Source organism: Drosophila subpulchrella, chromosome 3L, assembly GCF_014743375.2.
Source record: "Drosophila subpulchrella strain 33 F10 #4 breed RU33 chromosome 3L, RU_Dsub_v1.1 Primary Assembly, whole genome shotgun sequence".
In the NCBI taxonomy this organism is placed as follows: Eukaryota; Metazoa; Arthropoda; class Insecta; order Diptera; family Drosophilidae; genus Drosophila; species Drosophila subpulchrella.
In genome coordinates, this window is record NC_050612.1 from 19,786,937 (window position 1) to 19,812,683 (window position 25,747).

At 39.7% G+C, this 25,747-nt stretch overlaps 1 protein-coding gene and 1 non-coding gene across 2 annotated transcripts; both read left to right on the top strand.

Moving 5' to 3' along the window:
* The first annotated feature begins 11,175 nt into the window (after positions 1-11,175).
* On the top strand, positions 11,176-25,589 carry LOC119553770 (bromodomain-containing protein 4B). The gene is made up of 5 exons (XM_037864376.1): positions 11,176-11,785; positions 15,220-15,924; positions 16,548-16,652; positions 16,721-16,824; positions 24,727-25,589. Exons 1-5 carry the CDS (start codon positions 11,266-11,268, stop codon positions 25,540-25,542), a joined length of 2,250 nt encoding a protein of 749 aa, XP_037720304.1. The 5' UTR covers positions 11,176-11,265; the 3' UTR covers positions 25,543-25,589.
* Positions 16,935-17,006, top strand: Trnac-gca. The gene has a single exon. It is a non-coding gene; the product is annotated as a tRNA-Cys (tRNA).
* Positions 25,590-25,747: the final 158 nt, after the last annotated feature.

Here is a 25,747-nt window from a genome sequence, read left to right on the forward strand (position 1 = left end):
ATCTCACCTGACGGGATCTGAACTCTTTAATTAGAGACCTGTATGTAGATAGAGGTTGCTTTTACGGCCAAGAACTTGCTCATAAAATCAATGGAATTGATTGAATGAAGAACGTCAACTAGCTAAATCGATCATAACTTTCTTATGGCTATAAATAGTGTAAAATACCCTAAGGTAATTAGCATGGAATACTAGTAAAACTACATATTGCATTGGTTTGGCTATGACTTCAGTGATGAGATGATAGATGATGCGCTTTTGCTTACTTTAGATTTCAGCACATTAAATAGCATGACCGATACCGGAAACTGGTCTTTTGTGGAACAATTTGCCGCCACAAAGGAAGTTTTCGCGCAGTTCAAATGGGTCAAAGCCTAAAACCACTCGAAAATACTGGAGTGCTCGGTAAACTCGGTAGTCGGAAATAACTGAAACTGAAATTCGCGCGGATTACAAATGACACAGTTACCCAGTTATCGGCCAAGGATGCCACTGCAGTTATTTCTTGGCCCGAAGACCTTAATCTAATATACACTACAGCCAGCCCTGAAGGTTGCAGTTGACAAGAACGACTTAATTGCAGTTGTGAAACTCGAAACTAAAGCACAAATAAAATGTTTACTTTACATTTGACAACAATAAGTTAAGACCGCGACGACACATGTTATGGGGACAAGTTGTGGTCGTTTTTGGACAATCAAAATTTTAATTTATATTGTTTATAATTATAATTGCCAGCATTTTGCGGAAAAGGCCACGGGGGACATTAAAAGTATTCAAACTGCCTCGGCAGACGCTCCAGTTGAATGGCAAGAGGAATTTACCTTTTGAATGACTTAAGTCTTTTTTTATTTTTACAGAGGCCACTAATGTCCACTCATCGCAAGTTCAAGTTTGCCAGAGTCCGGAGTTTAAATGGGTGATTAGTTAACGGCACGTTCGATTTAAGTGGCCTGCGACAAAGATCTTAACTGCATGATCATGTTCGGTACTTGGTACTGAGATCAAAAACGCAAAAGTCCCAAAAAAGGTGGTTTCGGACAAATAAAACGACCGAGTGTTAAAAACAAACTGCATATTCCTTTTAAATGTGTGAAATTTATGTTGAACGAATAAATGTTATCAAATTTAAATGTTCTGTAAACTTATAATAAGAAAGATAATTTTTCCGAAAATCTCTTAAAAATATTTTTTTTTAAAGGACATGTTTCTTAAAATTGTACTCGTACTACAAGGATATTTATTGATTTTATAAAGTTTATTTTTATTAATTTTTGAAAAACTAAAAACATTGTATCTTTATGACTATTTAGGTACTTAGAAATATTAAAGGTGCGCCAATGTGTGAAATTTTTAGGTACAAATATTGATATTTAAGTAGTTTCAGAACTAACATCCATTAAAAGCCATAGTTTTGATGGTTTCATTGTTTGCCGTTACCTTTTTTATAACTTGCTAATATTGAAGGTCCGGCTTCTACCCTTAACACTAAACTGATATTTCTCATTGAAGGTAGTTAAGGGAAAATCTTTCTGACGCTTGTTAGAATTTTCTACGTTTCGATTTTCTTCCTTAAAACAACAAAAATCCATTCTCACCAAATAGTTAACCAGCTGGCAAACGTTACGCTTTGAACAATATATTAACATGTAATTCCCCGCACTTCGAACTGGCCAAGCCCCAATATTGGATTGGCCCTTTCCAATAATATAGCGCAAACTTTTTAATTTGTTTGTCAGACACTCGGCTATAACTGTTGGTCAAACAGGGGTAAGGGCCTGGATTTATATGGATATCGCACTCGATGATCAACAAAGTGCGTCTGGAATAATACAAACTTTGAACCTGAGACATATTTTGATGATATTAATAGTGTTTCCCCTTTGAAGAGGGTGTGACCATCCTTCACATTGAAAGTTGATTCACCTGAACGAAAACGAAAACAGGTCTCAAGTGTCGCTAACCAACCTAGAGAGGTTACTATAAATCCCCAGCCCAAAAACCCAGCCAGAAAGATTGAGAAGATCAAACGGCATCTCATTGCCAGGCGAATCGGAAATCAGACAGCACGAGCCATACCCATGAAATCTGTGTATGACCTAGCTAAAACAATATGTGATATACGTAGTGCTGACTGGTTATGGCTATAAACTTATTGCCAAAAAGATGACGTGAAGTGCAGAAATTTTTACATATCCATTCATTCAATTACTCACTGCCCCGGTGCTAAGCAGGCTTACAAAACGCTGCCTTCCAAGGGCCATAATTCACAGACGACTGGCCTAGAAGCTCGAGGAGTAGCGCTAACCCATCTAACCAATTGGCCAACTTTTTTCATATTTTTCTCTTTCAATTACCGCTTGAAGGACAACCCTGCAGGGTTCTGCGCAATCCGGGCTCTAAAACCATGGAAAGTCAGCCCCAGCAGACAAATCTCTTTATGATGGCCAAGAAAATGAAAACTTTTCGCCTTGCTGTTGGAGGCGTTGAAATGGAAATAATTACCCGCAGACTTAATGTTTTAATTTGTGGAAAATGCTTTGCATCTTTGAGGATTTTTCAATTGAGTTCATATGGCTTGGGTATTAATTGCGGCTTAATTGGAAATTGTAATGCAGAGGAAATGGTAATGGGAAAAATAATTGCTGTTAGTTAAGTATTTTTTTTAAATATCTATATTAATGGGTGGCTTAAAGTTAGTATTTCGAAAACTAAGTTATTATTTTTAAGCTTAAGAAAATACAACTTTTAACGCTGAACAACATAAAAAGTATTTTCTAACTTAACATGTTACTGTTAGTGGCATAATGAGGTTATGTTAAAGCGAATACAAAGGTCTGCATACTTTTAGGAAGATTTATAATATTTCTTAAATTGATAAACAAAGTAACTACAATTTATTTAATACATTCAATGTTTATTTTAATTAAAAAACAATAACACTTCTTGTAATTAGATAATAGTTACAGGCCGTATTATTTTACTGCAAGGTATCAATTTTCTACATCGATATCCCGCCTCTTTATAGAATAGGGCGTTACCTGATCTACAAAGCAAAACAAAGCTTCCCTCGACTGCCCACCTTTAAAGTGCCTCCCCATTACTTTTCAACAACATTTCCATTGCAATTACCAATTACTGTCAGGGCTACTAATCTTGCACCGACTATTGGAATAATAATAATAGTTTATGCAGGGGGGTTTTACTACGATCGCACGGCGGAGAGCTCCTCTTCATTTACAGTTTAATTGATCCAACTGTAAACTAACTACAAATGGTCTTAAAATAAAACATTTACGTTTACTAAAACTGGTTTAATATGACGTCAGGCAGTAAAGTGATTGCAGTGTGCGATAAACGAGACACCAAACAGTAGAGCCATAAAACTTCAGGTCGGCAGGTCTTCTGACCTCGGTTCACTTACGGTCGGTTAAGGGTCAACAAATTGCGGCAAAGCTCGTTATATTTATTGCACTTTTTTCGCTGTACTGTACTCAATCAATTGTCATTCAGTTTGATCGATATATATGCATTTCACTTACCCCAGGCAGGTCCTTGCCTGCAATTACGATGATTAACTGGCTCATTGCCTGCTATTTAATTATGTTGCTTAATTATTATGCAATAGTTTTTTGTCAATTCTGTGCTTTTTTCGATGTTCTGTAGAGTCAGACACTGCGCTTGATTAATTTTACGGCAATAACCATTAAATACAGCCAGAAAACCTCTTTACTGGCTTGTTTTAATTGTATATTTTAATTTAATTATTGTTTTGAGAAGTCATATTATCTGGTTGTCTACGCACAAAGCCTCGAAATCGACTGAATGGCATGAGAAATGTGGAGAGAGGCTATGGCCCTTAGTTTACTCAATTTCAGATTTCTTTTCGCAAAGTCAGGAGCGGATTAAGGGTATTTTAATTGAAATAGGAGCGATATAACATTTATAAAAATAATTCTCAAGCTAATTTCTCATTAATAAATATTGAAGTTTTAAACAGATAATATTGCGCGCCCTTTTTAGACATTTATTACCCCTGCTGCGCTCCTGCTTTTTGAAGCATATTTAACAAGTCTTAATTGAACTGTGCGATTGACCTGTTGGCATGCGTATGACAGTACATATAGAAGCATACCAGATATTCAGCCATAAATGCCATATTATGCGTAGAGATGGGAAGAGAGGCTCAGTCACAAAAATGAGAGACGAAAGACAAAAATCAAGATTTCTTATAAGATGATAAAAGTTATCAAAAATTATAAAAAAATTGATAACTATTAAACTTTATACCTTTCTGCAGTCCCTTAGAATATACATTTCTCCTGACTTTCACGATGGGTAAGCCCCCTCCTATGATTTAATTCTCAGTATTTTCCAACCTACCGCAAACTAAACAAACAAAAAAATATGATTCTCTAATTACAGAAACTTCAACCCTTCGGTGTTCCCATCCCAACAGACCTCAAATGTCAATCAACTGGAGGTAAATAATAACAAAAAATGCAGGCCGCATATATTTTGCATAAATGTAAATAATAATAATTTCAACCCAAGGCAAACATAGAGGAGGCAGATAAAAAAAGTTGGAATACGAAAATTAAATTGTGCAATCAAAAACCTGTGACGAGTGAGCAAAAACCAAAATGCCAAAGCCTGGCAAATGCAGAAATTGTTTGACGCACCTTGTTGGCTGTTGGCCGTGTTGGCCTGGTCAGAAACAGAAGCCAAATGTCCATCAGAAATGCATCCAATGGATTTGCTAAAAAGTAGCAGGATCTCACGGCGGAGGCAGAGGAACTCTCTGGACTCCGGACTCCGGATTAATTAAAAATGTAGTGCCTCCGGCCGCAGGCCTTCACTCATCGGCTTCAAATGCACTGGCAGCCAAGTTAATTGAATTGGCTTACGGTTTTTGTGATTATTTCCCCTGGTTCCATCAGTTAGAAACGGCCCATAGAGGCATTATATGTATTCCTTCTTTGTTTCATAAATAATCATAAAGAATCATTTCATATTTCAATAAGCACGTGACCAAAACTAATTTTATTTTCATTATCCAATTGCATTCCCCGCGGCTAATCCCCCATATATACCCTATATATATGGCTCGATCTTTATAGAACAGGGTCACCCTTTCGCTAATTTAGCAGCGTGTCTAAATTACCGGGCATCCCTTTGTCCTTTTCGGTGGTGGTGGTTTGATTTTCCAACCTTTGCATACATTTCAGCGCAATCTGTTGCCTAACTAGGCGTTACATTGATGCTACTTCCGGGGGGTTGGGGAATAGGTCTTATAGGGGGTGGCATTCGGTGGCGTCAGCTGGCGAAACTCTCTAATTAGCCCTGACAACTTGTTATGAGATCACGCGAATTGAGGACTCGGAAATTGCCAATTGGGTGACACTGACTTGGCAGGGCCATTCATCAGATTGTAAATGAAATAAGTGTAGTTTTGACTGAGTGCTCGGACGGTTATGAAGTAGTTCTTGTGATAGGATTAACCTCTGAAGAAGGGGAAAGTTTAATATTAGGGCACTAGGTATATATGGTGTATTTAAGCTGAAATGAAGGATAATAACTCAAGAAGTGGGTGAAATTTAAATATAAAAGAATATATTATAGGATTATTATCTAAGGAATAATAATACAAAATTTCGTGATAATTAAATATTAAAAAGTTTATTATACGGTGATAATGATAAAATTGTAAATAAATTTTAAATTTAATTGAAGATCTAGAGTAGATAAATTTATAAATGATTTTGATTCAGTTATGATCTTTCTCAAAACTCCCATTAGTGTGAAAATCTCTTGAGAAACAACTCCAAGCTCCTTAACTTTGTTTCCTTTGACATCAATAAATTTCGTGTAAATTTGTTTGACTAATTACTCCCTATCCTGCGATCTAATGTGACAACTACAATGCCGCATAAATTGCCAACTTACTTCCGTTTGGCTGAGTAGTTGAATTCGGTGCCCACAGAGCGTCTCATAACTCAGTGAGACATGAAAATTAATTAAAATTCTCCTTGGGAGGACTCGACTCCTTTCGTGAAGGACTCGAGTCAAGTAGCCGCCGAATGTCCTTTTGCTGCTTTCACACGTTGTAGCGAACCTAGTCCTTTTTTCCATTTTACCTCCTTGGCCGCAGCGTCAAGTGATGAGCCTTTTTTCCAGGGGATATAGGATTTTTCAACCCCCTGCGAATCCTGTGGGCTTGCTTCTGTTGTTATTGTTTCGAGCTGTCAAATTTCGTTGTTCCCTGCTATCCTTTATCTCCATCTGTGAGCCTCCTTTCGTGTAATTTTATTAATCACAACAACACATTTGTTGTCTGCTACCCTTTTGCTCCTTTATTATTATGATTGTCCTTTGCATTTCTGGGTCTGTGTGCCTTGTGTGTCCTGTCATTTAGTTTTGACTAATTATGCAATTTGTATGCAATAAAAAATATTAATTGCCTTCACTCGGTTTCTCTGCTCTCGGAAAATTATGCAACTCTCTCTCGCTGATTTTTTAAAGCTTTGTTTATTTATTTTTTGCTGTTGCAATTCTGGGAAAAATTGAGGGCTTGGGGGAAATCAAGGGGGCATGGCTGAGCAGAGGATATGCGAATTTTCCAGTTGGCTTAATCAGGGCCCTCATGCGAACATCAAAAATCAACCAAGTTCAGCACAAAAAAATTTTAAAAAATAATATTTCTTTTGGTTTTTGATGGTAAAAAGCGGGTTGAGTAATCCAACGGAGGCCACAAACTGCAAGGAAAAAGGGAAAACGTTAATTAGCGTTTTTTAAATTTAAATAATTCGAGTTGAAAGGATAAGTATGGTTTTCTTAAAAAATTCCTAGTTATTAATATATAAAGAAAACATATCTTACAAAATAAATTATCATTAATTAACCGTTTTGTTGGCCTTTTAACAGCAATTTAAGGCCCACTTTAATTAGCCTTCCTCACGTACTTACACACCTAACTAGGCCCACTTAACAACCACTCAACTGAACGCCACTTTCCAACCACATGGTCCAAAAACACAAATAAATATGCGAGCCACCGCAAAACCACAACACTACCGCCAAACCACCACTCACACACACTCCCATTAAATGTGTAAATTTCATAAATTAACCAATAAAGTTGGCAATTATTTCCATACAATCACGAATGGATAAAAAAACACACGGCGAGCAATCAAATTAAGTGAAATAAAGTCATAAAATAAAGAATGGAAAATATTTTCATAAACTGTTTGGCGGCGCGTCATGAAGTCATGGAGGACCATAAAAACTTTTCGGTAAATAAAAATAAAAATAAAAAATAATCAAAATGAGGAGCGAAAAACTTGGCAACTAAAAATCGCTTCATTCTAATTACTTCCTTTCGCGACTTCGCTGAAGGACTTCCGCCAGCAGGACACGTCGTCTAGTCCAAGTTCAAGTTGAAGTTCGGGGATTTGCAGGACTAGAGGGGCAGTGGGCGTCGAGGAGGGGGCGTGGCGCATAAAACAATCGTTTTGTAATAAAGATGAAAATTTTATTAAAAGATGTCGGAAACAGATGTCGCCGGCAGGACGAGAACGAGAACGAACTCCGAACCCTGAAAGGACCAAACCAACCCACCAACCAACCCACTGGGCAGCAAAAGCCAACGACAACACACACTTTATAATCTTTTATCGCATTTTTTCTACTTGGCTGACACAAAGAGCGTATTTATGCGACTGTTAACGTTATGAAAAGCCCATAATTTCGCAGCCACCCCGAGAATTCTGCTCTGGCTTCTCTAGTTGCCGGCGAATATAATAAAAATAATAAACGTTGTCCTGAAAATCGATGGCAAACAGAATTCGCATTCATTTCATGGTAGGAAGGGGGGCGGAGTGGGTGGAGTGGGCGTGGTGGGGACATGGCCATGGCAGCAGCTGATATCGACAGTTAACTTGGCTGGAATGCTTTTTCTATATCGTCCTTCGCATCGAGTGTCGTGTATAAATGTTTGCGCTTTATTATATTGCCCAACCACGCCCCCGACCAGGAATCCAACCAACCAACCACTCAACCACCCATTTATACCCCAACCATCTAGCAGCATCTTGTGACATTTCACCTTTTTTTTTCTCGTACTGCTACTGCTCTGCAGACGATACACGATAATGATATCCATATAATGATGCGGCTGTCAGCGGCATTCGATTCCACATGCGAGTATTCCCCCCAAAGAGCCACCGAGTTGTTTATTCGAACTGGAGTGGCATGTGGCAGCGATGACAGAAAGAAGTCTTTGAATTTGGCCATCTGAATTTACCTGCAAGGGTATTTTGGCAGATTGGGCAAAGCAAGTTCCAAAAGGAAGTAAGTTAAGTTGTCAAAAGCTTCAGGTTTTGATAAAGCAGTTGGGGGATGTGTAATAAGCTTTGATATTATTATCATTATGATGAGCAGTCATATCCTCTTCTGTTCGTGAAATGCCTTAATGCTTGTTATTTTTACTTGAAAGAGATTATAGGTTAAATATATCAAAGAAAAGAGTTCGATATATTTTTACAAATGCTTAGTGACTAAGAGCCCTTGATCTTTACAGTTATCTAAAATCTCTAAGGTTTAGAAAACAATTATAAGGCTGTCAAAAAGTATGCAAACAATACCTTTGGATGATGTTATTATTTTCACTATATACTTTTAGATACCTCTATAGGTGATTTTAAAACCGTAAGGATTTTACCTAACTTTTAGTACTTACTATTTTTGTTTTAACTTTTCTTTAAATTTCCCAGTCCCAAATATACTTCTATAATTTTATCTATGACTTCAAACATCCAACAATCCCTCCACATCTATCATCCGTATTGTGCTGTATCTCAACAATACACCCACAAAGCCCAGCCAAAAAGCCAAACGTTAACAGCACAATAATCTCCAATGCAGACCCAACAACATCATTTACATATTTCCAATTCAGCAAACAAATTAAAAAAATAAAAACGAAAATAAACTCAGACCATGGCAACACTCTGAAAAACAATTAAAAGTTTGTCCTTAACACCTCCCCCCCCCCTCCGTAAAACAGGAGCCGGAGGATAAGGATATATATTTTTTGGGGGCTGCCGACAAAAGCCTGTGTTTCGGTGACCCCTTTCATTTGTCAAAAAGCAGCAGCGGCAGTGCCATGACAATGGCAGATGGAATCCGTATCCGAATCCCAGTCTGAACAGGAACTGGAAAATCGGAGTACGACTACTGCACATTCAACCCACTTATCAAATAATTGTCCTCATATTATGGCGTCTACAAAAAGAGATGGAGATAGCGACTAAGAGAGAGCCATTTTCCCGAGGAGCCGGGATAAATTGTAGAAAATGGAAAATACTCAGCTCCCGGATCCCAGATCCCATGTGTCGGTGGCAAATAAAAATGTAAGGACTCTTCAGCACACACACACGCAGCATACAGCATACAGCCACACACGCCAGCGAAATCCTTTGCATAAATGATGATGGCATGATGAGAACTTTTAATCATTATTATCACATATTTATACGCTTATATGAGCATGTTTTATGTACTCGCTGCCAGCAGAAAGGCAGAAGCAGCAGCAGCAGAAGCAGAAGAAGTCGAGGTCCTGGCGATACGGATACGGATACGGGGGTAATCCTTTGAGGCGTGCTCCATATGAAAGCAAAAAGCCACAAATGGCAGCGCAAAACAATCTGAGCTGGGGCCTTTGTTATCCCTGTACTTCTTCCTATTGTCGAGGGCACTTCTCCTCCTTTCAGATCCTGATGGGTTTCCAATTCGAGTGAGGCCACGCCCTCTCTGGCAGGGAGGTCTCCTTGGAACCCCGAACCACATCGCACCACTAGCACTTTTCCCAGCCACAAGGGTTGCTGTTCGGTTCTCTCTCTCTTTCTGTGCGGTGTGTGGCACACAATAGAGGCCAAAAGGACATACACATCCTGGCTTTATCTAGCTCCTAAGCTTACATAACCGTTGCGATGCGATGCCAGAGTAAATAAGTCATCATTGTCGATAAACTCGATTGTCGTCATCAACGAGGACAACTAATTTGCGGTCATAATAAAAGTTAATCTACTGACTCCTTGGCCGCTCGCCGGGTATTTCTTTGGACCACGCCGACGGTGCCTGCAACAAATTGCTCGCACAAATTCAAAAGATTATGGATGGAGAGGTCCAGGCTCTGTTATTTTGCCTATTTATTCTTTTCTTATAATTACTTTTTTCATCCATTTCTTGGAGTGATTTACTGGAATTAATAAATTTTATTTTATTTTCATCGAATTAGTTGTATTTATCGATTTAAATATTTATTTTCTTATACAGCAATAAAAAATTGTTGACACCAAGTTGACAGCTAAAACCAGTTGGGAATTATAGCGTCGTAAGTACGATGTAAAGCTACATATTAACTCTACTTGAACAAGTGAGCGGATCTTTAAATCCCCAACTATTTATAAAACATGTTATTTAGTAATTTGTTTTTATAACAAATAATTGTGGGTATGTGGAATCAAAAAAAAATCGTTCAGAAATAAAACATTACCTTTAAGTCAGAAAAACTGGCAGACAAATATAATATGTTACGTAAACTAAAATTTCTATTTAAAAAAACCGGCTGTTTATTAGAAAACTAATGAGTTATTACCTTTTTAAACCATAACACGATTTAAAATAATATAAATAAATATATTAATTTTGAACTTGCCGATTTGCCCCACTGTGCCATACCGTGGAATAGCAGCTCAAATCTAATAAGATCGAGGGAAATTCAGTTCAAGGCAGCGAGTGGCAAAGGCAACAAAACAAGAAAATTAAATTTTTATTGTTTTCACACAAATAAAATCAAATAAAAAGCATACAACAATAACGAGCAGGCAAAGGCTAAACAGGACACTCCACTCCAGCACACACACACTCTCGCAAGAGAGAGAGGGAGAGCAAGAGAGAGCAGGATATACATAAGGACGAAGCATCACGTGCCACACAGACGACACTTCTACTGGGCAGGAGAAGCGGACCAACCAACGGCGAGCAACCCCTGAAATTCGCAATCCCCAGTATCCTGGGATGCTGGGATGCTGCATCCTGCGTCCTGCGCCTGCCAGGATATTTTGGCCTCCGCATTCAGTTCGATTTGAGCACTCGACGCGAACGCGACAACTGGCGGGAAAAACTCTCTAAATTATAATACGGAATACGGAACACACTGATTACGGGATAAAATATAGAGCAGTCAGGCTCTTCCACGTTATGTCGACGGCCTTCCTCGTGGACAGTCTCCTGCACGCCCAGCAGACCTACACGGAAAGCCAGCTGAAGTCCAGCCTGAGCGAGATGCTCCTCTCGCGTCGTTCGGGTGCGGATCCAGTGGATCCTGCGGACCAGCCCTCCGCCGAATCCTGCGGCTGCTCCAAGTTGCGCGGCTACAAGTGTGATAAGTGCCGCGAGTTACGTGCCGAGAGTGTGGACAGCATCGAAATGGAGATGGACGAGGACGATGGATCCTCCTCGACGGATGAAATCGTGGCCGATATTGGCAGTGTCGAGGGCGAGGAGCCGCACATGGACCTGGACGAGGAGCTGGAGCTGGACGAACTAGCCGAGGTGGACGAGCCCGTGGCAATCAAATTGCCCAAGGTGGAGCCCAAGGAGACCAGCCTGCCGGCGGGGGGCAACACCATCCTCAAGGATACCAACAGCAAGCCCATCCTCAAGTTCAGTGTCAGCGCGATCCTTGGGGACACCCGGGAGGGAGTCAGAGTCAGGAATGGTATGATATTATGGAAAAGAGGCATTATAAGTAATAATTGATAACACATAAAAAGGGGGGAATTATTAGATACCTACTGAAAATACAATCTTAGTCTGTGTTATAGTTACTTCATTTTTTCCAGTTCTGTGTAATAATTTGCATTCCCATATTTCTCCGTTGTTTTATAACGTAATCAATTATTTAATTTTTAATAAAGCTCCATTTAATTTACTTATTCATACATGGTGATTTACCATTTTTTATATATCAAGTTCCATATTGTAATTGAATTTCTATAATTCCTCGTTTAATGGTGTAATGGGTGATTTTATAATAACAAAGCCCCATTCATATTAAAGTGTCATTATAGAATTAATTGGACTTTAAAAACGATATTAAATATATTGATGAATAGATATTGCTAAACATTCTTGACTTATATTCTAAAAATTATTATATTTAATGTTTTTAATTTTCATGTTCGCATTTTAAAATGTGGATTGAAAAATTAATAGTTGTTACTTGTCTTCTTTAGAATATAATTCTTTTTTATTTTTTAATTGAAAAATAGCACCTTAATGTAATGTAACTTTGATTTTATCTCGGACATTTTTAATTTCTTCGATTCGTATATGTTTTTAAGACACTGTTTGGGCAATACAAAAGAAATGTTGGTCCCTAAAAAGGAAAATATAGTTTATTAAACATTTTTCTTTTAACCCTTTCTGCCACAACGGTAATATTTTTTAATTACCTTGGCCCATTCTAATTCTGAAGTGGCCCTAAGTCCCTGAGATAGTTCCTTCCAATTAGGTTCCCGCCGCGGGCTGCTTCAAAGAATGCCATTAAAAAGGCTTGGCAATTAATTTGCCGTGGCTAATGCCGAACGAAAACAAAATACCGAATACAATTGCAATATGAAAAGCCAAAAGAATAACAAATCTTGCCGAAAGTTTCCAGACTCCTCGCGAGGGGAGTGAGTCCAAAAGTCCTGGTACTTCGCAGTTGCCTTAGTTTTTACGCCGTGATTTTATTGTGTGTTGGCCTAAGCCCTCGGGGCGTTTCACCGCTGAGCTGGCAGGCTGTAAAAACACAACCAGACCTAATCATGTTTAAATTATTGAGCCAGAGAGATAGAGACCCCTATGAAACAAAGCCGCATAACCAGTTCGGCACATCCAAAAACACATCCGCACTTCCGCCAGGATCTGAATGGGATACAGATCCTCTGCCGCGTGCTGCTTACATCGGGGGATGAGAATCCCTATATATGGAATAGATGTATAAAAGGTCCAGGGTGTGGGACAAAAAAGTAGGCGGAACCAATTGGCCATCAGTCAATGTAACAGCTTTGCCTTGGCCGTTTTTTAGCATTGTTAGGCTTAAGTCTCTGGGATTGTGGGATTTAATTGTCATGTGATTATGGCATCGCGGTTTACTTTTCCATATTAATGAGTGGGCCGGGCCTTGCGATTTCCCGTATTTTATGACAGTTTTTTATGACATTTTATTGGCAATCTTTTGGGGTTAAATCGTGCTGTTTTTATATGGCAAAAGCGTGGCGAATAATATGTGATAAAGTTCTGAATTTATTAGAAGTATTTCTAATGTTTTCTTTATTATTTCTTATTTAATTGAGTAATTTTTACCTTGAGTCATATTTTATATTAATGAGATTTATTACATTTATTTAATTATATTAACAATTACCAATGTCTTAATGTCTTAATATCCCACCCAAACTTTTTCCAGGATTGCTTTTGAAATTCCTTTATCCACTTGATTGCTTTCTCTACACATTATCCTCCTCCACAATCTGCCAACTAATTGCCATCGTATTCCAATCAATGATCCACTTGGCAAATTTTCCCCTCAAAATGTAAATGGCTTTTTCCCTTAGAGTAAGCCACAAATGAACTTTTTTTGCAGGGCCATAAAGCAATAAGGCCAAAAACTTGCCACATTTTCGCAGCACAGATGCAGATACAGAAAAGTCGGTAGACCGCCGACGAACAAAACAAACAAAAGCGAACAATTATAACTTAATTTGTGCGCTCATTAGGCACACATGTGTGCCACATACACACAAGGATAATGGGCATCCTTTCATATAGAAATGGAAATTTTCGGGGGCCACCGAAAAAGCGAAGGCAAAAAGCTGTTGGCCACAAAAGTCGAAAAGCATCAAATTGAACGCGCACACATTTGCCAAAACTAAAGAGGCGTTAATTCGTTAATTGTTTCAGTTCTCTAATCGAATTAAAATCATATCCTGGATATCCTGCAGCCACTGCCAGCCTGTCAGGATGTGCGTGAAGTGGAGAAAGCAGGGGAAAGCGGCTGCCTTTTTGGGGTGTTTAATTAGAAAATGAAATGCAGCCACACACAGGGCTCCAAAAGGGAAAGATTCCAACCCCCGATATCCTGTACGTAGCACATCCTTCTGCCGAATCAAAGGCGCCAAACTTTGCTCTCAAGGTGCGAGCTCATCAGTGTGTGTGTGAGAGTCCTTTATCCTGGAGTTTGTGTTTGCTTTAATTATGCCAACTTCACACTGACACTTCAAAGCAGATTTCATTTTCCATTGTCTGCGCCTGGCTGTGTCTGTGTGTGTGTGTGTGAGGGGGTGGGGGTCCTGGGGGTTATGGCGCCTGTCTGGAAATTGGCAAGACAGCACATAACACGCTTCAACGATTCCTTGAGAATGAGCCAAGTCTCGAGGCTTTGGCAGATGCCTTTCAAGGCTGACAATCTGACACTTCAAAGTGGTTTTAGCTATAAGAACAAAAATGATTAAATTGTAATATAGAAAGTAAACTTTTGATAGTTTTTTGGTAAATTTTATTTTTTAAATTGAAAATTATAATGAATTTTTGGTCCTAACACATTAAAAAAGATTTATTGAATTACAAGTTTTAACAGATTGAAATAACCAACTCATTAGATTAAGTTTTTTATTAAAATGATTTTAAATTTTATTTATGTATGAATAAAAATTTTTCATTTATTTATTTACTTACTTTTTTTAATACCCCTATTAGAAATCTTAAGTTTTCAATGTTATAGGCTTAGGTCACTTGTCAGAATTATTTGTACTGAGTTACACATCTATAAAGTCAAGGAGTTCGATTTGCCTAATGGATCCTATCTTAAACTATTATTTACATATATGGTCTTATGCTATCTTTGTAAATAGGTGAAAATAATTTAAGTTCTTTCGCTTATTAATGTTAAATGTTTCACGAAAGCTTTCTTGACTAACAACGATTATACTACTTTTCATTTTTAAAAAATATTTTTTAAAAGACTTACGTAGATTTTCCTTTTAAATTGAGCTTTTTAAGGGTCTCCCTTTAGGGGCAGCATACTTTCGGGCACACTGACAATCTGACCTGTCTCCCCGCTTTAGTGACTCATTCACCACTAATGGCCTCGCCACTCTTCCTCCACAGAGTTCATGCAACCGCAGCATATATGGCCTTATCTGCAGCAAAACTTCATGCAGCAGCACTCGCATCAATATCAGCAACACCATCAGCAGCAGCATCCCAATCCCCACCAGCAACACCAGTCGTTGCCAGTGCCAGGACACCACCATGCCCATCCGCATCCGCATTCGCATCATCATCACCATCATCCCCATCCGGGGGCGGGGCACGCCCACTTTCCGCATCCCGCATTTCTAACGCATCAACTGCCGCCGCATCAGCAGCAGCAACATGCACAGCAGCAACATCAGCAGCATCCCGGCAATAGTTGTCAACCGCAAACCGCATCCTCGTCGTCGTCACCTGGCAGCACAATTAGTGATAGCGACAACAATCACGGGGCAACTGCCAATGGGAATGGCAGTTCTGGCCAGGATGGTCGACCGCACGAGCTGGCGAATCCCAATTCCAATCCCGACGAGGACAATGCCAGTCGAAGATTAACGCAAGACAAGCAGCTGCTGGGCGCCGGTGGAGGAGGAGCAGGGGGAGGAGCTGGAGGAGGAGGAGGAGGAGGTGGCCATGGCCATCCGACGCCGCCGCCACCGCCTCCTCCGCCGGTGATTGCCAAGCCCATGCCCAGCCGCCCCACGCCCTTCCTGCCGCACACCCTCAACCACCCGCACCTCCACTCGCTGCTGGCCCACTGTCGCAATCCCTATATGAGTGGTAAGAGTTCGTTCCCTTTTATTTGCCTATCAATTATCGTAAAATTTTAAAAAAAATATTGCAGTTTTAAACAATAATAATACAATTTTCTCACAGAATTCCATAAGATTCTTGTAAAATATCTTTAATATTCCAGTAGAATGGAAGAACGATTTTTAAAAACTCTTAAGTTTAAAAAATCTTTCTAAAATAATCTCTTCATATTCTCATTAAAAGAGGAGATTGAAGATATTTTTTTTAAATACCTAAATAAATTAAATTTTCGTACCACAAAATAGGACCAGCTTTAATTATTTCATATCTCTTTCAAATTGGGGTTTTCTTTCAAATTAGTCATGTTTACCCTCAATTACCAGTTTTAATAAGATTGACTTATTTTCTTATAATACTTAAATACCATTTTACATTTTATTTATATTTGTTTAGAACCGTATTTTTTTTTAACTTCTGAAAGTTGAAACTTAATTTCGAAATTCCCCATAATGCCAGTGTAATGCTCCCTAATTGCTGTCCAACTGTGATGCATCCCCATCCAGATCCAGCTGGTCACCCTGCTGTGCCCATTAACAAGTGTTTTGGTCTAATGCATTTCCTCTTTCTCCTTTCCATTGCAACAATTGCAGTTGGCGCCCAAGTGTTTCCTCTGCCTCCTGGCCAGGGTTTCCCCTGGGCCCACTCGACTCGTGGGAAGCCCCGTCGAGGGATGATGCGACGTGCCGTCTTCTCAGGTGCGTAGATGGGGCAACCCAGTCCAAATCCAAGAGGGCTTCAAATAATCATTGCCCCCCCTTTGCAGATTCCCAGAGGAAGGGTTTGGAGAAGCGGTTCCAGCAGCAGAAGTACATCAGCAAGCCAGATCGCAAGAAGCTGGCTGAGAGACTGGGATTAAAGGACTCTCAGGTGAGATAACTTATGATGATATAACTTTATGAACAATGAATCATGCTTTTATATAAGTAGGCTTATCTAAAATCATTTGAATAGACAACTTGGTCTCACGTATTTCAACTGGGGGCATAGCTCAGGGGTAGAGCGTTCGACTGCAGATCGACAGGTCCCTGGTTCAAATCCGGGTGCCCCCTTGTAACATTTCTTTTTACTTATATTTTATTTAAGTTAAACACAATTACTATATACAGATGATATTTTATCAATATGTTTCTGCTACCATTAATACAAGTGATTCTTATAAATCCAGTTGTACATTTCTGGCATTTCTCTATTCGAAAAAAGATTGCATCATTTCTTTATAACATTTATATTTAAGCTTTTTTCGACTAAATGTAGAGCTATAATTATTCGTGTCGATAAAACCACAAAAAATGGCCCAAAAGTCTGCAATCTTTTTGTTACTCCGAGAGAAACAGATATTATATATAAAATCATTTTAAATGGAGCAAGGAAAAATAAACCAATTATGAAATTGGAAATTGTATCTAAACCTCTAAAGCTAATTTGTCCTATACCGTTTATGAACCAAACAATTTATTATACTCAGCTTGTTAAAGCTTCCCAACTCATAATTCCTCTAAAGTTGCCCCCAACAACACCCTATTAGCATTTCTAAACCCATTTCGGTGTGCTATATTCACAAAACGAAAACTTTGCCCACTAAACTCTGTAAATTTGGTGTAAGCAATCCATAAACAATCCGCTCACGAAAACAAAACAAAAATCAATAAGCATAATGAGCACAGAATTATGCCATTATAAAATTATATGCAACCGCTTATGAAAATTTCGCTTAGCGAACTTTTCGAATCAGCTTTAATAAGCAGACAACAAAAGGCGACGGGAGAGTAATATAAATATAAATATAAAGTGCCCCCGAAAAAGCCGAAACAAAAAGCCAACAATGCGAACAAAACTCCGCCCTGGAAGCTCTACGGCAATGGCTGCGCACGGGAAAATGGCAGAAAACCGGAAAATGGGAGGGGTTCCCCTTCTCGACGCTCCTTGAAATGCGCAGTCGCTTTCTTATACATATCCCAGATTCGCTCCCATATATATAGAACCATATATATAAAGCCGAGAGGTCGAGGTGGAAGTATAATGAAATTATAACGAGCTATAAGAAATTCATGTCGGCTGAGACGGCGGGCGATTTTCATTGATTGCCAACATTCCCAACGGGCTTCAATAATTAAATTAATTTTTGTAAAGCGATAAAGGACCCTTTTGCGCAGACACACAAATTTTCACATGGCTGCGAAAAATTTGCGTGGCCAATTCGGTCTTGTCACAATGTAATCGATCACAACTCAATCACAGTGGAAAGTCATCCCTGAAATGCTGATGATGATGATGATGATGAGGCTGCTGATGACTGACAATGTCACGCCAAATTAGTGCAGCTCTTTTTTGTTCTTTTCGCCGCTTTTCACTGGCATATGATTCATAAAAATTTCATAATTGCACAATAAGCGTGTCCAGTTGCAGGGAATTCAGGAATTCATCAACTCATCGGCCAGGTCACGCCCCTTTTCAGGACCCAGTTGCTCGATCGATCACTTACACCCTAATGATCTTATAATTTCCGCATCTGGAAAAAACATCGTCAACTAAAATGCCACAGTATTTCATTTGTTAAAATGAAACTGAACCAGAGAGGGAAATTGCATAATATATATTCCCTATAGGTTGTAAGATCTATGGACGTTAAATAATGGTTATTTTTCAAATGATTGATTAAGTAGTGACTGCGTTTAGTTTGCTAAGTAGGTTGCTTTAAATTTATGGAGATTTATGGAGTTCACTGGTCTCTAAATAGATCAGAGTACCCGCCTGAGTAATAAGATTCACTTGTAAAAGGTGAAAAAACATGTGAGCTTAAAATAGTATATAATTTATTTTTTCCAATTAATTTTAAAGTGTTTTTGTTTTAATATGGGTCTTTTTTATAATATCTCTCTGCAGATTAACTACATTTTGTGCACTTAATAAAAAATTGAAAGTTCCTAACTTTATATAGATTTTTCGCATTATAAATTGGAGTTCCAAAGTTGTTCCCTTAAAAGTTTCAACTATTATTTGATGATTATTACCCTCCCTTCAGTTATAAATCTTCCATTGAAATACTTGAAAACATTTATCAAATGCAGTTGGTCAAAGTGTGAAAATGGAGAGTAAGGAAATTGGAAAAACAAAAGGCAAAAGGCAAAGCCCAGTGGAGAAAAAAGCTAAAAGAAAGCTTGTTGGCTACGGCAAAAATGTGCAAAAATGTCAGAAAAATTCGCAATCAAATCGCAGCGGGTGTCCAGCTTGCGGTGGCTGGACGAGGGAAATTCTGGGCACAGGATGCAGGATGCTGGATGGGGAATGGGGTCCTGGATAAGGGACAAAGGACACACAAAGTGTTGGCCAGCCGGCGGCGATGGGAGCTCCATTAACGACGGATATACAAAGAGTGGCTTGGGATTGGGGTCCTTTTTCCCATTTGGAGTGGGTGATGAACGAGTGCGGATATTCACACTCGAGTGACACAGGTTGAGTGGGTGTGTGTGAGTGTGAGTCCTTGCCTTTGCTAGAGTGTGAGTGCATTGCACTGCGCCTAGTTGTATGCAACATGATTTAAGAGCCTCCATCCTTGCTTTTGCTGCACTTTTTGCGGCCGTTTGTTGTTCATTTTGGTGCCCGCCATAAATATCAGCACACTGCACTGCCCTGCAATTTTGGTGAGTAGAATGGGATCCTGGCATCCATTGTCCAGTGTCGCGTGCCTTGTGGTTTGCCAAACCAAACGCTGCATTGATGATGCTGCCCAGGTGATTCATCATTTCGAGTGTTGTTCATTGCAACGTTTATTGCGATTTTTACAAACGCACTCGAAAAATCGCTGGCAGCCAAAACCGCCAGCGTTTATTGCAGCCAACGCGATTTATGGGCGGTTTTGGTGCGTTTTTTTTTTGTCTCCAGTTTTGGAATGCATGTCACGTTCTGGAAGTAATTAAGTAATGAGAGTTCGTATTATCGGTGTGAAATGTTCATCTAGAATGCATTATGAGTTAGCAGGTCTGGTGCATAATATCAGAGAACTAAAACAGTTTTTTAAACAATATGTCAATGCGGGTAATTAAAAAAATGTATTAGGAATGTTAAAGTACATTTATAAAGGTTTTATTAATTAGTAAGTAAGAGGTGTATATTAATTGTAAACAGTGCTTTAAGGATGAAATACAGATGAATTTGCTTTAAAATATATATTAAATATTATTAAAATGAAATTTATAAAAAAAAATTTGTTTTTTTCTCAAGTTCTTTAAAAAAAGATAAGATAAATAAAAGTACGAGAACTGTATATATTAATTTTAAGCACTGCATTAAACAACAGTTATCTATTTGCATTGCAAAAATAAATAAGATACGTTTGGGCCATACAAACAAAGGTTTCATGACTGGGTGACGAACTCCGTACAATTCCTACAAATAAAGCCCATCACGTACACTCCTTTAATCAGTCACGCCCTTTTCAAGGCGAACTGCAAGTGACAGTTACCAGCCTCATAATCCGCTGGCTATAAATTTAATTGCCATTAATGACACTCGAAGACAAAGACGGTGGGAAAATGGGAAAAAGGGGAAAGCTGAAAGTTGTCCGCAGGCGGCTGCCAAAATCACGCGGCGGAAATGAAAACATCTTGAGGCCAAATGTGATTTGCATTTTTAAGTCAATACACAAAGGCTCAAGGAATCGGGAGTATATATATATTATGCGAGTATCACGGTATTTCAACCCCCGCACACACGTGTCTGGCCTGCTACCCTCTCCTTCGCACAGAGCAACTTTTTAAGTGTCGTGTCCAAAACAAATTCGTCTGTTTTTGATTTGTCGAAAAATGGGGGAGAAACGCAGCTCGAATAAAGGAAATTCCCGCCAACGCTTGGCAATCAACAGTGAAATTTCCACCCATTTCCCCCACCCATAAACCATATATCTCTCTCTCCTCTGGCATTTTCACGGTATAAATATTTTTATTTTCCATTTCGTCTGGATTGTCTTTGTGTTTTTATTTTTTGCCCGGATTTATGGGGGGATTCCCACAGCAGACGCGTGCAGGATTCTGCTTTTATTTGGTTTGCAATTTCGATTTCTTTCCGCGGTGGCGACAGAAGCCAGGGGCTTTAAATCAAATTGCACGATAAATAATCCCCGAATGGGAATCGGGAGTATTTAACACTCGATATGGGTTGGTCTTTTACGTTGTTTGCATTGCTTTTTATGGGTCTTGTTATCCTTTAAGGACCGTTTAGTGGTGTGGTATCAAGGGAACTGGATTAGATTTAAGATAAAAAGTTTCAAAGAGATCTCAAAATTTTAGTATTCTTAAAAGGTACTTTGGACCTCTTTTCAATATGTATGGACTTTTGGTTTAACATATTCCCTTTTTTTCGGGACAATAAAAATAAAGATTTGATTGATTAAAGTCTAAGAAAAAAAATCGTAGTAAATAATATTAATAATATGATCTTTTTATGTATGGGAACTTATTATACACATCTTTATATACAGCAGCTTTTCATACTTCCCCAAATCAAAGAACACTTAAGCCCAACCGAAACTGTTCATAACTCAAATTTCATTTCAATTTGCCAATTTGCAACCCCCATCGCCAAACGATTGGGAAACATTAAAAACCATCATTCGCAGCTTTGGTTACAAAATAAATTGTTGACAAATTGCTAAATAAACGGTCGCCGGCCACAAGCCAAAGTATTTTGCAAGCACTTCGGATCCTGCTCCTGCTCCTGAAACAATAACCACAAAAAAGGGGGAGGACTCCAAATGTCCATGGTCAGTAACCCAAAACGCACTGCCAACTGCTGTCGGAATGACTTTCGCAAATAGTAGCAGACTATTTAATACGCTATTACGCAGCATATCGAATGACATTCGGGGTCTCGAAATGGGTTGACAGGCTGCCCATGGGATGGATATACCGATATATATATAAGGTCCACCCCCGACATCCAGCCTCATTAGTTAACATATGTTGCCAGAGTCAGGATTCGGGACTGGAACTCCATCTCCAGCCAGTTCAGCCCATCCTCCCCCACAAAAACAACAGCTTGTGCCCATTGCCCAAAGTCAATTTTCGGCAAAAAAAAAAACAGAGAGGGCAGGAAGAAAAATTCTGAAGAGGGGAGCAATTTGTAGCCCACTTTCCACCCGACTCTCCTGGGTGGTTTATAAAAACTTCAAACAAATTCTATGCGCGTTATGCTGGCATCGTGTCAGAAAAATATGTTACTTATCGTTTCGGCTTACTGTCAATGGGATGGGCTCTACTTTTTGGGGAGAAGGTTATACGGATATATTGGGTTGGGTCTTTAACAAAGTGGCAAAACGTTTAGCCGGAATTCGAGATGAGAGTGCTTAAGAACTTCATTTCGAGGAGATGTGATTAAGTTTTGCCCCAAAAAATCGGAAAAAGTGTTATAAGTGATTTAATAAGTTAAGCAGATTTAATCAGGGAAAAAAAATAGTTTAAAGGTGTTTAAAAGTATGCAACGTTTCAAAAGACTATTTTCATATTTTTTATGCATACTTTTAGGCACCTTTTTAAATGATTTTCAAACTCGAGTTATTTTTTGAGAACATGATACTTATTTGTACTAAATGCGTTACCAATTTATCAAATTCCCACTCAAAATGTTGACATGACAATATTATCCCTGATTATTCGAAAACAATTTAATACACCATTTAATTTACCTCCATCCTCCACAAACAAAGGCATTTACTCGAATCCGCTAATTACTATTCAGAACAATTGAATTTTAGTTTTTGTCGCCACCACAGATATTTGCATAAATTTAATATTATATGAGTGGCGAAAAATAAACGAATATTTTTGTGTTAGACAATAATTATAGGTTTAGCGTGAGGGGTAGAGCACTCGTTACATGGCCAATATTTGTTAACAAGCCGGACTAACACAACACACAACTAAACTCGACTCGTTTTCGGGGTCTATCGAGTGCAGTTCACAATTCTATAATTTCCGAAACGAGTTGTTTATCGAGGAATTTCCGTTAGATGATTGCTTTTAGAACTGCTTGGTTTAAGTAGAACAGGTTTTTTGTACAAAGTTAGCATCTAGCTTCGAGCTCATTAAACAGGGCTTGCAGAACAGAAAACGGAAATGTCCAGACGCTTCTCCAAGGCACACTAAATTGCACGCTTTATAATTAATTTCCATCAGAAACAGACGATGACGAGATGACGACGGTGGGTTTTGGGTTCCAAAGTTCCATTTCCCCCCTATTATTCGACTGACTTTGGGCTGGACCCATAATCATTAATCTTATCGCCGCCTGAGCTTATTATTTCAATTGCTTGCGGGGTGGTGGAAAACGGGAAATTCTGGCTTTTCTTTGGGATAGATGCTGGAAAACTCAATGACCGGAAGCAAGCGAAACAGCAAACCGAATACGAAGAACCCAAAATCAGGCACGTGCCATGGGAATCTCTGCGGTTAATCGGTTGTTCAACATGTCAGCGGCTTTTTGTGGCCGTTGTTTACTTATTTACTTAGATATTTATAAGTGCCCAAGCTTAAGTCTAAACGAGGGGGTTGGTCCGCTTCCCCCATTCCCCCATTTCACGCATCAATTTGCTTTAAATTTCACATCAAGTCACAATCTAATTACCGCCGGGGTGTGGGTCTTCCATAAATTGTTGCAAATTGCTGGGCCTGGCTACAAAGTGCGAATGTCCTGCTGTGTCACTGGCCAGGATTGGCAGGAGTGGGAAGAGCAGGAGGAGCAGGAGGAGCAGCCGGGACTGCACAATAACTCAAAAACAGCTCATGGAGAGGTGGGCCAAGGATGCCGCCCGGCGAGTCCTGCAATCTGCTTCAAGTGTCTCAGCTAGCCTGTCAAATGCAGGGAGCTAAGCCCTCTACGAAAGGATACCAGGAAGTGAGATACAGGACCTACAGCATTTTTGCTGGACCAACTTTGCAGCCTGCACTGTGTGAGGAGAATACATAAATACATATTGAATGTGAATCATTAAAGGGGCCTAAATCTCAGAATATTTTCAGTCTTTTGTTTTAAATAACACAGAAAAATAAGGAAAATGGGCAAGGAGTGTCTAAAAGTATAATACAAAAATATATTTCAGTCTTGATATCAAGAACAAAAATCCTAGAAAAAATCGCTATAAACTATAATAAATAACTTACAAAAAAGAACTATAAAATTAATATGACTGATGTATTAAAAATATATTTAAACAGATGTTGTAAATTATAAAGCTGTAACTATGTATAAGTTTCTTGTGCCTAAATAGGATACAGTTCCCCCCCAGCACTCCATAATTTCTCCATTCCTCCGTACTTGTCCCACTGTGCGGCCTCTAATCAATTTGTAGCCGTTTTGGGTAAATGTCTCTAATTTGCATTTATTATGGATATGCCGGTCGTCTGGCGATGGCAGTGCAGTTCAAACTTCTGCCCGGTCCATGGCCACGCCCACACACACGACCCGCCCCCCCAAAATGGTTGGGGGAAGGGATCTCGGTGGGTCTCAGGCGAGATTCAATTTGCCACAGAAAAGTTTGTTGTCGGATGGCCGACAGAAGTTTGTTTTCCCAAAAGCGGAATTCGATACCCACACCACACATACGCCCCGTTGGCCATGAAAAGTTCTAGAACTATACTATATCCCTGTCTGGGGGCTTTAGTATCCCTATTTTTCTGCTCCGGACAGCTTTCCATCTACTGGACAATCTCAATTTACCCATTTCAATGCAAAAACCGGAGACTTTTTTCAAAACCCATTTATCCTTTTCATTTGCAGGTGAAAATTTGGTTTCAAAACAGGCGGATGAAGTGGCGCAACTCCAAGGAGCGGGAGCTACTGGCCAGCGGCGGTTCCCGCGACCAAACCCTGCCCAATAAGAACAACCCCAATCCGGATTTGAGTGATGCCAAGTGCGATCGCCCCCTGACGCCCCTTTCGCCCTCCCTCCTCTCGCCCAATGGCAGTGCCACGCCCCCGCCCCCAGGAGCTGTGGCCAAGGATGAGCCTCCAGCGGCATCGGTGACGCCCAAATCACCCAGTCAATCGGCCAGCAGCAGGAGCTCCCCCTCGGTGGGCTATGGCCTTCAGATTAGCTCGCCGCCTCCGCTCCTCACCAGCCTCAAAATGGGCGATCAATCGGCCACAGCCACGCCCACTCCAGGACCGCCCACGGTTTCATCGGCCGCCTCATCGCCACCGGGAGTAAGTGCCTCCGAGTTTCAGGCCAAGATCAATGCCGAGATGCAGAAGCAACTGGTGGCAGCCGATCTGAAATTCAAGCTGGAGAACAGCATCCAGGAGGCCAAGCAGCGGAGGTTCGAGCAACTGCAGCAGCAATTGCACCATTCGCCGCATTTCAGCGCCATGAGGGAGGTGGAACTGGCCGCCGCCGCCGCGGCTGCGCAACTGCATCATCATCACCAGCAGCAGCAGCAGCAGCAGCAGCAGCAGCAGCAACATGCCCAGCAGCAACATGCACAGCAGCAACACGCGCAGCAGCAACATCCACCGGGCGCCGAGTTCATGAAGCTCTACTATGATGACTACGATGACTCCAATTCGGACAGTGACGAGGAGATCAGCGTGACGTGATTCGTGACCGGAACTGTGACTGGGAGTCACCTTGTACATATATGTTTTAATTGTAAATTTATGAATGCATTCAATTTACTGTATTTAATATGTGTATAATATTTTTTCGAATTTAAATTCCAAAACGAAATAAACTTCTTTGAAAAATCAATGGAGCTTTGTCCCTGCTTACAGAAATATTTACTTTTGATTTTTTTAAGTACCC